Source organism: Lactuca serriola, chromosome 4 (assembly GCF_051521515.1).
Source record: "Lactuca serriola cultivar US96UC23 chromosome 4, Lser_US96UC23_V15, whole genome shotgun sequence".
NCBI lineage: Eukaryota > Viridiplantae > Streptophyta > Magnoliopsida > Asterales > Asteraceae > Lactuca > Lactuca serriola.
Window position 1 is genome coordinate 237,047,553 of NC_136411.1, and position 14,261 is coordinate 237,061,813.

The 14,261-nt window shown below is 33.3% G+C and overlaps 1 protein-coding gene across 1 annotated transcript; it reads right to left on the reverse strand.

Annotated features, from left to right (window-relative positions):
- Window positions 1–352: 352 nt before the first annotated feature.
- Window positions 353–3,999, reverse strand: LOC145096852 (putative transcription factor KAN4). The gene is made up of 6 exons (XM_079034212.1): window positions 3,085–3,999; window positions 2,826–2,902; window positions 2,384–2,420; window positions 2,024–2,198; window positions 830–926; window positions 353–724 (listed from the first exon to the last, which is right to left on the reverse strand). The coding sequence occupies exons 1-6, from the start codon at window positions 3,620–3,622 to the stop codon at window positions 563–565; spliced, it is 1,086 nt and encodes a 361-aa protein (XP_078890338.1). The 5' UTR covers window positions 3,623–3,999; the 3' UTR covers window positions 353–562.
- Between the last annotated feature and the right edge of the window lie 10,262 nt (window positions 4,000–14,261).

Genomic DNA, 14,261 nt, shown 5'->3' on the forward strand with positions numbered 1-14,261 from the left:
TTAGATGATATTTAATTTCCCTTTCTTAAATTCTCACTCATTTGCTCTATCCTACGAAATATTGACTTGACTATCGTCAAGTTAACTCAGTTCCCAATTCTAGAATGTTTCAGGACATACCGAAGTTGCGATGTAGGTTACTTCACAAATCCAATTACTCATTAAAACTAAATAATATTGGTTGTCGAGTTATTATATTAACCCGAAAATATACGTGCTTATTTTTGACTATATCCCTTTACAAATTTCCATAAATGATAGTTTCATGCATAAAAGAAAATACCAAATACCATTTTGTAAAAAAAAAAAAAAAAAAAAAGTTGAATACTCATAGCTACGGCAACGTAAGACGTTTAAAATGACAATATTATTAATTTTAAGTATTGTCTACTTTCAACCCTCTAGTTTTCACCTCTACATTCTACATGGCACAAATTTGTTAATTCTACATGGCACAAAATTTGTCAAAGGTTAACACATGGCTAAGATTAAGCAATATTAAACATAGCTTCACTACCTATTCAATACGTATGTTATTAGTCAAATTAAAAGTGATTTTGGATTAATTTTCATTTTGGACACAATCTTCCATTTGCCGGCTTGGCCTTCCGAGGGTGAACTCAAGATTTAGCAACCTATTTGAATCTAAAGACTTAGTCCTACTACTACTTTCCAACTTCATGTCATTTTCTGACAAGTGTAAGGATAGCTCATGTTCATCCACCTACAGAAAAACAATAATGATTCATTAAAAACAATTAATAATCTTTATACATACGATATACATATATCTATATATACAAGCTGAATATGGTCTATGCCTTCAAACCTTATTATCAATCACTCCAAGTTCTGAACAATTTCGCATGTATTCTTGGCTCAAGAACCTTGAATCGTATTTCTCCATTGTCGATGACCATGACCCTCTGCTTAAAATTTTTAGATTTAGAAAAGAGATTATGTCCATATATAATACGATAGAAAGCCACAAAAATATCATCACTTTTACCAAACAAACTATTCACATATCACATGGGAATATGCTTATTTATTCGTATTAACCAATACACTTAATTATTTCATTAATCACTAAATAGGGTAAGTATTTATATGCCGGACAAGAATCACCAAAGATGGTAAAACACTGAATGTGGACTATTTATTTATAATAAATGATTAAAAGATAAAATTCGGATATAAGGTTTTGATTTTCCAAAGGCGCAAGAAATCTCATGGAATACATGTGATGTACTTCTATTAAACTATTGAAAGCCTTTAATCCCAGTCGTACGTCGTTTAAATACTTGATAGCAATCAACTTCCATCCAGAAATAATTAGGTCAACAAAAGCAAGCCAATGTCTTTTACATTAAATATTTCTAGCTATATAGCTAGCTTTTACTTTAAACAACTCTAACATGCATAAAAATGAAAGGGAATTGAACTTGTATATGCTCTAACATAGATTAATTAGCTACCTATACTAATTCCTAGTTTTACATGTTTGTACAATAATTATGGAGAAATGTTCCCTAAATGTCATCCTATATACTAATATCTCAAAAATTTGTGCCATTTCCCTTTGCTTAATATTACTTTTCCTCGAGATTAAACATTATCATTCAACATCGATTGGACATGTCACTCTCGTTCTTTCATATAGGAAAAAAAGAATCATATTTTACAATAACGAAGAGATTTAAAAATTTTAACATATAGAAAATCTCAACTAAAATTCTCCTTTAGTTTATTTGCCTTTTCTATTCACTTTCATCGAAGAGAAGATCTACATCATCAACACAATATTATTCATTCACCAACAAACATTATGCATTTATGTCTGTGTTTCAGATGTGCACTTAATTAGATGCTCTTTGTAAGTCAAGTTGGTATCATATCCGGTATGACTTCAAAAAGGTAATGATGATGAACACAGACAACGAACACAAAACTTGCAGAGAAATAGATCGAAGACTGATAGATATGTACTATTAAATGAAATTCACCACACACACACACTAACCTCTGTGTTGTTTGTAGTGTAGTTGCTCGTGATGGGTGATGAGAATGATTAGAAAGGTGCAGGTTGGAGTTGTTGGCTTCAATTATTTTATCACCAGTTTGTGATATACCCCCTTGCATTTGTAGTAATGTCTCTGGGGTCCTTGGATTTATCATAACCATATCCGCAAGTGCAGCTGCAAAAAACACATTCATACAACACCCATCAATTTTCTGCGACTTATCAGACAAATCCAGTAATAATACTAATGGGACTCTATGTATTGGTGTTATTTTTATCTGAAATATGAACATATTAATGAGAAAACTATGATGCATGGGGTCCTTATATATAAATGAAAATAATAAAATCCAGTAGTACCTGCTTCTTTGTCAGTGCTCTTCACTGTTCTATACATCTGCATGAATATATCGCACAAATGATGTTATAAGTAAATAAGTAATTATATCCATAAAAAAAAAAATATCATCTTTCTTAGATGCCATATTGTCCTTGTTCCCCATGAGGGTCCCGCTTCACTTTTTAATGTCAAATTTGAAGCTCAGATGTAGTAATACCCAGACATGTGTGTGTGTGGTAGCTTTTTTGTGTTCTTTTTCTTTTCTTGTTATGTTTACATTTTTTTCTTTATTAAAATCGTTTCTTTCTGACTAGAAGAAGAAGGATATCATTTTCGTGATCAGATGAACGAAATAAAAGTGTAGGAAAAGGACTCTTGCTAATTTTCATTAAAAAAAAAAAAACTTGTTCTCTAATGACTCTTTTATGCATAGATTAAAAGAAGGATAATATAGCTAGCTACCTGGAGATGACTCTTGACATGAGCAAGAGTGAGATCTTTCACATTCATTAACTCTAGCACCGATTTAGGGGTTGCTCCTGTAACATTTTAAAATAATCACAAACGCATTAGTTTTTAAAAAAAAAAAAAAAGAATCTAAAATCGATCCACTTTCCTAATCCCGTTAATTGGAAAATACTTTACGAAATAATCGTTTGAGAGTAGCTAAAAAGTGAAAAGGTCAAAGAGAATATGAAGATATATGGATCAAAAAACATACTTTCATGTCCACCAAGAAGCTGAACAGCATGAACGAAATGGGCGTGTAGAGTGGAAGTCCATCTCATCCGAGGAGCCCTAACGATCCTTCTAACACGATTACCCATTCTCGAACTCCTCTTAAACTCATGCCCATAGAATTGTGGTTGATCATAATGTTTGTTTCCATACTGATGTTGAAGAATAAGATTATTTCTTTGTAGATGTAAAGGCACCATGGGATGTTGTGGGAAGTGAGGATCAAAAGTTGCCATGTGATCAACCCCCAAGCTCAGCCGCGGGTGGTGAAGCTGGAGTCCATGGGTAACAAAACCTCCTCTCTCCGGTGGCGGTGGATGGTGGTAGTGATGGTTGATGAAATTTAAGCCGTTGTCATGAGTTAAATCACTGCCGCTGCTGTTCGAATCTGTGGTGGTGGAGCTGCAGGTTGTCTTCTTGATACAATCGGCAGCTGGAGGACGGATCTGTAGCGATAGATCAGGCAAAGATGTAGCTGTGATACCACTTGTCATTGGTGTAGTTCTTGAAGCGAGAAACATGGAGTCGAAATGAATATCTAACAAAAAAAGACAGATTGGATGGTGTTCAAGAAAAGGTTTTTGAATAGTGATTATATCATGAGTGCCTTATGATTAATCTTTGCATGGTCTTTCCCAAATCAGAGATAGAGAGAGAGAGAGAAAGAGAGATAAAGAGAGAGAGAGAGAGGGGTGTAGACTTTATCAGTAGTAAAGAGTGTGTAGGCTTTTATCACTAGTAGACTAGTGGTAGGTTAGGTTTGAGGTTTGACGAAGAATCGGAGAAAGGAAGGCTTTTTGTATGAGGTGGCTAGAAAAGAAAGGCTTTAGTATTAATTTATTTTATCTTCGGAGTTATGAAGCGGGGTGTAAATTGCAGATATCGAAACGAAAAAAGTTTGATTATATAATCAGAGAAGCAGAGAGAGATCAGTATATATGAAGGTGATAGTTAAGAAGGAGAGATAGTGGTGTCGCTATAGAGGGAATGCTTGGAAATCGGGAAAAGAAAAGGATGGAATAGAACTCATAGGAACAATTATTCAAGAAAATAGAATATTAATTTTAAAAATCGAGAAATTAGTAAGACAAATTTCATATTCGTTTAAAAATTATACCTTATGACTAACATCCATGTGAAGTTTGAAAACCTTTATTTGAGAATGATGTTTATCGTATGCCGTCGTGGTTATTCATTTAAGAAAAATAAATATGGATTTAGGTTGAAAAGTGGGTTTCAAACATTATATTTTACATTTTTTATGCATTTCAAATCAAATTCTTAATTTGGAACTAAGGACATGTCTTTAAATAAAAAAAAAACATATAAATTATGTTTTTCTCTCCCTTATTTTAGAATATTTACTTACGTTTTACTTATTTCTTTGTGTTATGAATGTCCTCCAAAAGTCATATTTTTAATTAAAAAGGTTGATGTGACGAAAGCGAGTTATGGACATATGGTACCGGGGCCATTTATAATTAAGACTTCCAGGAATCACAAAATGAAATTAATATTAGAGGGTGCACCCCACCATGCAACTTTGATTTGTTTTTGCATAGGACTAAGTTAAAAGGTGAAGTATTATAACTTTTTGGTTGAATTTTTGGAATTTTGTTTTTGAATAAAAGATTTCGGATAATTAATATTTAAAATCATATCAGAAAATCTAATGTTAGAATTCCATATATATATATATATATATATATATATATATATATATATATATATATATATATATATATATATATATATATATATATATATATATATATATATATATATATATATATATATATAATTTCCAATTTCTGAATATGGGATAAAAATTCGGATGTCAAAATCTCTTCCTTAAAAGATTTAGATATCCAAAATATAGAATATTCATTTGCAACACCTCGAGAGTCACCTCTATGCTTCTTCTTTTTTGCCTTTTGCATACGAGTCATCTATTGAAAACACTGTCAGTTAGGAGTGTTATAATTTTTTTTGAAATCCCACATTCAAACCAAATGAAGTTTTGGTTATTTGGTTTGGGTTATTCAATCGGTTTTTAGTTATTCGGATCGATTAATACAATTATTACAGCTATAAAATTGACGATTGATCTAATGTTAAAACGTAACATAAGATGTAAAAATATGATGGAAACTTTGCATGTTTATGTTTTTTAATGTTAAAACATTAAGCAAGTTATAAACTAAGTTATAAATTATGAGCAAAATTCTAAAATGAAAATGTTCTATCGCTTAGATATGTGTATCGAGAAAACTAATGTTACAATTGATGGGTACTTCCATTTATTGCACATTCTTTATCTAAGGTTGTAAATGAATTGAATGAACATGAACAAGAACTTGTTTATGTTCGTTCATTTAAGTTAACCGAACAAATAAATGAACCAAATGAAAAAATGAACAAGTTCTTTTGTTCATTTTTGTTCTTTTAAAAAAGTTACATTGTTCATTTTTGTTCATTTATATTCGTAAATATGGTAAACGAACGTAAACAAGCGAACTTAAACGAACGTAGATAAATAAACATAATTGAACATATATAAATATAAACGAATATATAATATAGTAATATAATAAACACAATTGCACATATATATACATAAAATGAGTCATCACCACAGAAGCTGCTAGGGAGTCATCACGATGAATATTGCTAGAGACTCATAACCATAGAATGTTAACCTTTAGCTAAGTCAAAACACATGTTTATACAACTTTCAAGTAAAGCAAGTTGAGAGACTGAAAGAAGATTTTTTTTTTTCATACCTCGTATGGTACACACCTTCAAGTTTTAGTTCCCTGTTATTGTATTCTGGGCAAAACACAGCATTGGCAATGTGAGCAATCGACAACCTAGAATTATCAGTTATCACTGCTACTTTATTGCCTTCATAATTTCTATATTCTTGCAACATTTCATGCTCTCATGTTATTTGATTAGAGCATCCAGGAGTTAGTATCCATTCTTTAAATTTTTTGCCATGACTCTCTATTGTTGCGTTAAATGCCACATCCTCTTTGTCTTGAGCATAAAAAGCTTTTGCATCCAATATTTCTTCTACTTTAGAAGTTTCATCATTTCCGTCCTCGATGTTTTCTGAACGACAATCGTGTGTCATGTGACCCCTACGCCCGCAATTAGTACACCTGAAAGTAAATCTTTTGTGGGAACGGTTACTCTTTGGTGTCGACATATCCTTGATATGCTCGAGTATATTTTCTCCAACAGTTGTCTTTAAGACGAACATTGCCTTGCATGACTTGATCTTCCACTTTCGTAGGTTTCCATTGTTGTCTTCTGCCTCAGGTTGGTTTGTTTGGGTCCCTTTCACAACCTCCCACAGATCATGTCCTTGCATATAAGAGATGATGCAAGTAGACCATGTAATATAGTTTTGGTTGTTAAGCGTATTTACTCTACCAACAACTTGTAGATCAGCCATTGACACGAAAGCTCTGATACCAATTTGTTAACTTTCAACAAAGACAAAACACATGTTTATACAACAGGTTTCAAGTAGAGCAACTATTAGAAGAAAGTGTAACTAACACACAAATTTTTTTCTACATATATAAAAAATAATGACATCTACATAGCATAAAAACAAAAATGAATAAGGAAAATTGCTGCTACCTAGAAAACAGGAAAATGGCTATGAAAACAAACTACCCACTGGCTTGACTAATTCAACAAATCAAGTACTGGAACATAAAGGAAATAACTAAATTATAAAAGAAGGCATACACCTGACTGGTTGACCAAGTTGATGTTGTTGTATTTTAACATAGAATTCGCTAGGGAGTCACCACCACAGATTTTCTCTAGGGAGTCATCATTTGCTACAATGATATGCCTATGAAAGTTGTTATAGATCTATTACAATTTCAATGGCATAAATGCAATGGAATATGCTACATAAAGAGGAATACATAATTCACAATGGATGCATGACTACGAAGTTATTAACGGAATCTGTCTATGGAAAGTGCGACGGAATACCCTCTGCTACGGATTTCATTCCACTGTCACATTTGCAAAGGAATTACAGTTTCCGTTGTAGACCCTTCGCTAGGCATTTTTAGGGACATAATTGTTGGATTAGGTGTCTAAGTCAATAGCTAAACTGATATATATATATATATATATATATATATATATATATATATATATATATATATATATTAATTAAAAGCAGAGTTCTTTTTGGTTGCCCTCAAACTAGTAATTGACAAAATCACTTTTTGGAGAGAGAGGTTGATTTATTGGTTTATTAGAAGGTTAATAAATAGCAAGAAATAATTTACTAATATATTACGAGTAGAATATATTAATTACAAATGGTATTATTTATTTAATAATTAAGCAGATTCTAATTGCAATTAATTGGATTAATTAAAAGTGCAAGAACCTAAACTGTAATTGTTCAATAGTTGAACAAAAGAAGGATTCAAGAATAATCTGAGACCGAAAATTTGAAGCCTCCTTAGGTGTCAAGATTAATCCTTATGGATAATTATGAATATAGATAATTACGTAATTTGAGATAATAGTATTATATTCAAATTAGGGTTATCCAACGTTTCTTTGTTCTATTATATAAGGAGCCTTGGGGCTCCTAATTTTGGCCACTCCTTCTTAAAAGAGAAATCAAAAAATCACTTCCTCCCTCTCCTCCCATCTTAAGTCTTCAATTTCTAGGGTTTGATTACAAACCATTAGAGGCATGAGATTTCTGGTGCTTGCTTTTTGAATCTTGTTCAACAAGGAATTGTTTGATTATTTACTACAATAATCAAAAGGTATGTAAATGCTAAAACCCTTTATGAATTTCGAAAATAGTAGAATCTTCCTAAGTTTCTTGATGTTCAATTGTTTATTAAAATGAATAGAGAAAACTTAGATCAAATAGGTTGCATGTGAACTTAGGGTTACGTTTTACCGCAACATATTTTTGTAACCTGTAAAATCTATCACTGGTATCAGAGCCATTGTTTTCGATTGATCTTGCACAATGTTGAATAGATTCAAATTAGGGTTTATAGAAATTAAATCATAAGGGAGGCATTTCGAAAATTGCTAGGGTTCTAGAAACCCTAGCCACCTTAACCTTTTTCGAAAATTTGGGATCCCTTTTAGGGTTTATATTATTTCCTTAATTCTTATTTTAAAAGCGTTAGAGTTTAAATAATAAAAACCTGATAAACCCAAACCCTATTTTCGAAAACTATGGGGTTTGGAATACGATTAAATTTAAATTACTTTATCAATTGGTTAATTGTAAATATTTATTTAATCCATAATGATTTATTAATTTAATTAACTGGTTAATTAAAAGATAATGATAAATCATATATGGTTTGATATTAATTAATTAAAAAACTTAATTTAAATAATTAATATTTAAACCTCATATTTTGGAAAGTTTAAAATATAACATATATATATATATATATATATATATATATATATATATATATATATATATATATATATATATATATATATTATTAAAAGTTAATTACTATATGTATAAGAAAAATTAGTTAAATCGCTAGTACGCCTCTTTCACGAAACCATGCTTTAAAGAAGGTATAAGGAAGCAACCTATAAAATGACAATTGAATTGGTGTCCATTCTCACCTACCGTTCTCCTGTATGGTGAGAGCCGTTACTTGAAGTAGTTTGATAGGACATAATCTCGTTAATAAGTATAATCATATAAAAGTACTAGAAGCTTCTTGCAAAAATATCACTCTAATTACTTTAGGAATAATGTGAAACGTATGCTAATCCATGAAAACGCACATCATACTAATAGGGGCTTTAAAGATAAATGATGGGCATCTCGAAAATTATAATTCTTAATGGAGCGTGTGTGGTTAACTGACCCATTAATTAGAGATGATAAATGACATCGAGGATGCCAAACGTGTTTACATGGTTATTCACATCTTGTTTGTGATCATCGGCATCCCAGTCACAAATAGAAGAGCATACCATGAGATTAAACATGTCATTGTTTGGATTCAATGAATCTCAAAAGATCTAGGAAGTTCTTAGTTTGAAATTGGTGAACCGTTTTTACATACCTTCCTATAACCGCGATAAGATTACGACATCTCTCTTCTTAGGTGTGAATAGTTATCTTGGATCCTAGCCTTGAATATTACTTATGGGTTAAAATAATATCAATTTATATCAGCTATCTAAACCTACTTCTTTCATATAGATATCTACTCTAGGAGATGCTACTGATACTCAATCTTCCTCCAACAACAACTTTACTCTACTATCTATCATCTCTAAATAGAAACTATTTGGCCCAAACAACATGGAATGGATTTGAAATCTCAATATGACTCTTTGATACGAGGGAAAATAATATGTCCGCGATAAAGCTCTTGTTGAAATCAATGAGTCAACTGCTACTCCATAAGAGATTGCTACATATAAAAAACACTATGACAACGCAACAAAGCTCGCTTACATCATGGTTGCAACCATGGTACCTGAGTTGCAAAAGCACTATGAAGACTACTGGATGTAAAAGATGGGTTTAGATCTCGTGGAAAAGTTCCATAAGAGAGCGCGTCAATAAATGTATGAGGTCGTCAAAGCATTAACGTCCTGCAAATTAAAGGAGAGAGAGTATGTCTACAATCAAGTGTAGAGAATTCAGAGATGCGTGAAGCATCTTGAAAGGCTAAATGTAAACTTTGATGAGGAGTTGGCTATTGACATAGTCCTTAACTCCCTTTCATCTTGGTCTGGCCATTTCATATCGACTTATCTTTGGAACAACATAGAGACCTCATTGGCCTAACTCAATAACTTGTTGCAGACAGCTGAATCAGGGATGCAAAAGAATCAAGTTTCTTCTGTTACAAGTGCTCTCGTACTTTCCATTAGGCACAAAAAGGAAAGAAGAGGAAGGCTAAACTTCAATCGAGCTGGATTGTCTAGTAATGGGTCAAAGACACAACCAAGTTCAAACATTCCTACTATTAGTGACCCTAAAGAGGCCACTTGCTACTGTTGTACAGAAAAGGGCCATTGGAGAAGAAGATTCCCTAAATACTTGCAAGACATCAAGGATGGCAAGGTCAAGCCATATTCTACAAGTATGTACACTATTCAAGTCAATAACTCACAACTTACTTGTTCTTGTATCCTTTATACCAGATGTAGATTTCACATTTGTTCTGATTTGAAGGGCTAAGAGAAAGTGATGAAGTTGAGCATGGAAGAATAAATCTGATCTTGGTAAATAGGTGATTTACTCTTGTTACGAAGATTGGGACTTAAGGTCTTACCCTTAGTAGTGATGTTAGGATAGATTTGATTAATTGTTGCTATTCCTCATAAATGACACAAAACATTATTTCTTTTCATGCATTGTTTAGACAATGATTTCAATATTCTTTTAATGATATGAATGGTTAGATTTTATCTTATAAAAATGGTGTTTTTATGTTTGAAGCTCTACCTTGTAATGATGTGTATGAAATTGTAATTTGCGTTGATATTTTAGGCAATAGTGTAATAAATATTGATTCATATGTTCGTGTAGACAAAGAATGCTTACGACATTGTCGTCTTAGACACATTAACAAGAAATGCATTGTCAAAATAAAAAAGGGTGGTGTGTTGGAATCACTTCACTTAAGGTCGGATGATGAATGCGAGTCTTGTCTTTTGGGTAAGATGAAAAAATCACCTTTCACTGAATCTTGTGAAAGAGGTGAAGGTTTGTTGGATCTCATACAAAAAGATGTGTGTGGACCCTTCAGATCAACCACATGGAATGACAGTTGATTCTACGTGACATTTACGGATGATCATAGGAAATATGAATATACCTACTTAATCAAACATAAATAAGAAACCTTTTAAAGGTTTTAAGAGTTTGTACACGAGGTTGAGAATCAACTAAGCAGGAAGATAAAGATGCTTCGATCTGATATAGGTGGAGAGTATCTTAGTATCGAGTTCTGTGACTATCTCAAGGAATGTGGAATAGTTTCACAATTGACTCCTCCTAGGACACCATAACTTAATGGTGTAGCTAGAGAAGAAATTGAAACTTGTTATACACGGTTCATTCCATGATGAGTTAAGCTTCACTTCCTATTTCTTTCTGGGGGTATGCCCTAGTGACAGCTACCCATATTCTTAATTTTATCCCTACTAAGAAGGTTGCCAAAACACCTCACAAGATATGGACAGGGAAAGTTCCCTTGCTAGTCCACATAAATGTTTAGGGTAGTGAATCTTTTATTAGACGAGAGACTCACGATAAGCTAGAACCAAGAAAGGATAGGTATATTTGTTGGGTTTTGAGCACTATCACACTCCTACGGTGCACATGCAACCCTAGATGCTTTGGATCTAAATTTTTTCGATTATACATGCAATGTTGTTTCCAAAGCATGAAGCCTAAACTAGCATACAAAAAATTTGAGATATACAACACAAAACCAAAGTAGATGAATAACTCTTAGTGTAGCCTAGAGTTCTTAGCCTTTAAAAGCTTTAGCACCTCAGATGTGATGCCTCTAATGTGTCACAAACACCAAGTGCAAAAGGAGGCTTATGAGACGTGGCTAGGTAGCTCAAAATCGATTGTCTCTCTTCTTCGAATGCATGGGAGCCAATTTTGGTTACTATGGGGTTCCTTTTATAAAGTGGGAAATTCTAGGGTTACATCCATGCAAACCCTAATTCACATGACCCTTCATATCCTTTAGGTTACATGGGTTAAACCTTTATGGAATATCACATATGTTTAGCCCACCCTAACCAACCATGTATCATTAGCCCAACTATAAGTATTATTGATTTACATAACCAGTCTCCGTATATTTAATTAGTCTCTTTTGATCGCTATATTAATTCTAAATTAATTCTTGATCAATACTAATTAAATAACATGATTTCTCAATTAATATATTATACATATAATATATTAATAAACCACAAATAACCTCTTCTCAAAAATCCATCATATCAAATTGCTTTGGTGAAGGCAACCCAAAAGGACCATGCTAAAATCGGGTCAAGTACATACCAATTATAGTTATGGGCTTAGACACTTAATCTAACAGTCTCCCACTTGGATAAGTCTAATAACTATAATCGCCAATGCATCTTCAAAATCCAATTAGCAATCGTAGCTTTCAAAAGCCGTTGTCGAACTCTGACCTAGCCAGTGACGCGTCCTTTAGATAAGGGATCATATAATCCTCTGTTCTACAAGATATCGTGTGGAAAAATACACGGAACATAATTATACTCATTGTCTAACAGTTTGTTTCCCGATTTCCGATTTGTTTGGCATAGAACGTAATTGAACAGATCAATTGAGTCCTAATCGGGCCCGACACATAAGCCAAAATCAAATCATCGCTTTTAATCTAACTAGGATAAAAGGAACAAATAAACTTCGACTTATATGCTTATACTAACTACGAGTTAAATCATGCACAACGACACGTTTTATAACATCAAGTTACTATTGCATTTTCATACCATCAATGCATAACCAAACCGTAGTCAACAACTCATATATCTTGGTTTAAAGACTATATGATATTATCGTCTCACAATCATCGTGATAAATTCCAAGAAGTGATTCATGTGAGCGTGGGTTTAATCCAATACTCAAATCTTATTTCAAGAGCACTCATGAATGTTGTAGCAAACTGTTGCTATGTATAACACCTTAGACAATCTACAAGACAATTCATGATAGTCTAGCCTCATAACCTACATCCAAAGTATGATCGAATGTGGGTAGTTTGAATAATCTTATTATTCCAAAATTCAATTAAACTTTAGTTATTACAAGTTTCTAAATATTTATTTAAGCACTAAAACTAATATCGTCCTTTAGCCTAATGCTCCATGCATTCTGCAAGTGCTTAACCCTACTCAGTCCCTACGTAAGGGGATCTGTTGGGTTATCATTCGACGATACCCTCTTTACAATAAGGAGTCCTTCTTCTACTTGATGTCTTATGAAGTGGTATTTTGTGTCAATGTGCATGGACCTTCCATGATCTCTCGGTTCCTTGGTTAAGGCGACCGCTCCTTCATTATCGTAGAAAATCTCCACAAGCTTCTTTATTTATGGTAAAACTCCAAGGTCTCCGATGAATTTTTTCAACCATATCGCCTCCTTTGATGCTTCGCTCGCTGCTATGTACTCTGATTAACACGTTGAATCAGTTATAGTCTCCTTCTTGGAACTTTTCCATGTAACTGCTCCTCCGTTTAGGGTAAACACCCAGCCCGACTGAGAGCGCAAATTATCGTTGCCGGTCTAAAACTTGGCATCACAATACCCTATCACTCTCAAGTCATCACTCCCACCGAGGGTAAGGACCCAGTCCTTAGTCCTCTGCAGGTACTTAAGAATGTTCTTTACTACAGTCTAGTGAGCTTTACAAGGATTCTCTTGATATCTGCTGACCATGCTCATAGCAAAGCCCACATCAGGGCGAGTATAATTCATAGCATACATGAGCGAGCCAACTGCGAAAGCATATGGAACTTTACTCATCTCCGCTATCTCAGCCTCTGTACTCGAACTTTGAGTCTTACTTAGTTTGGTATTGCTTTGGATAGGTAAGTCACCTTTTCTTGTAGTCTCCATGTTGAAACGCTTCGACACCTTGTCCAAGTAGGTACTTTAACTAAGTCCTATTAGTCTTTTACTCCTATTCTCAATATCCTTATCCATAGAATATAAGCAGCTTCCCCAAGGTCCTTCATAGCGAAACACTTCCCAAGCCAGGACTTCACTTCCTGCAAGGTTGGGTTCTCATTTCCTATGAGTAGTATGTCATCTACATACAATACCAGAAAGCTAACTATACTCCCACTAGCTTTGACATATACACATGACTCATCCTCTCTTCTCTAAAATCCAAATTCTTTGACTTTCTCATCAAAAAAAATATTCCATCTGCGAGATGCTTGTTTAAATCCATAGATGGATTTCTCAAGCTTACACACTCTGTTAGGGTACTTTGCATTAACAAAACCCTCTGGCTGACACATGTAAAGATCTTCAGCCAACTTACCATTAAGGAAAGCGGTTTTGACATCCATTTGACATATTTCATAATCATGAAATGCAGA

What these genes read in the sequence shown, in the direction of transcription:
- LOC145096852 (XM_079034212.1), bottom strand. Translation starts at nt 3,622, where the DNA reads ATGTTTCTCGCTTCAAGAACTACACCAATGACAAGTGGTATCACAGCT. An exon ending in ATGTCAAGAGTCATCTCCAG is followed by an intron (nt 2,421 to 2,825) that starts GTAGCTAGCTAT and finishes ATATTCATGCAG; the next exon opens with ATGTATAGAACAGTGAAGAG. An exon ending in ACACTACAAACAACACAGAG is followed by an intron (nt 927 to 2,023) that starts GTTAGTGTGTGT and finishes AATTTTAAGCAG; the next exon opens with AGGGTCATGGTCATCGACAA.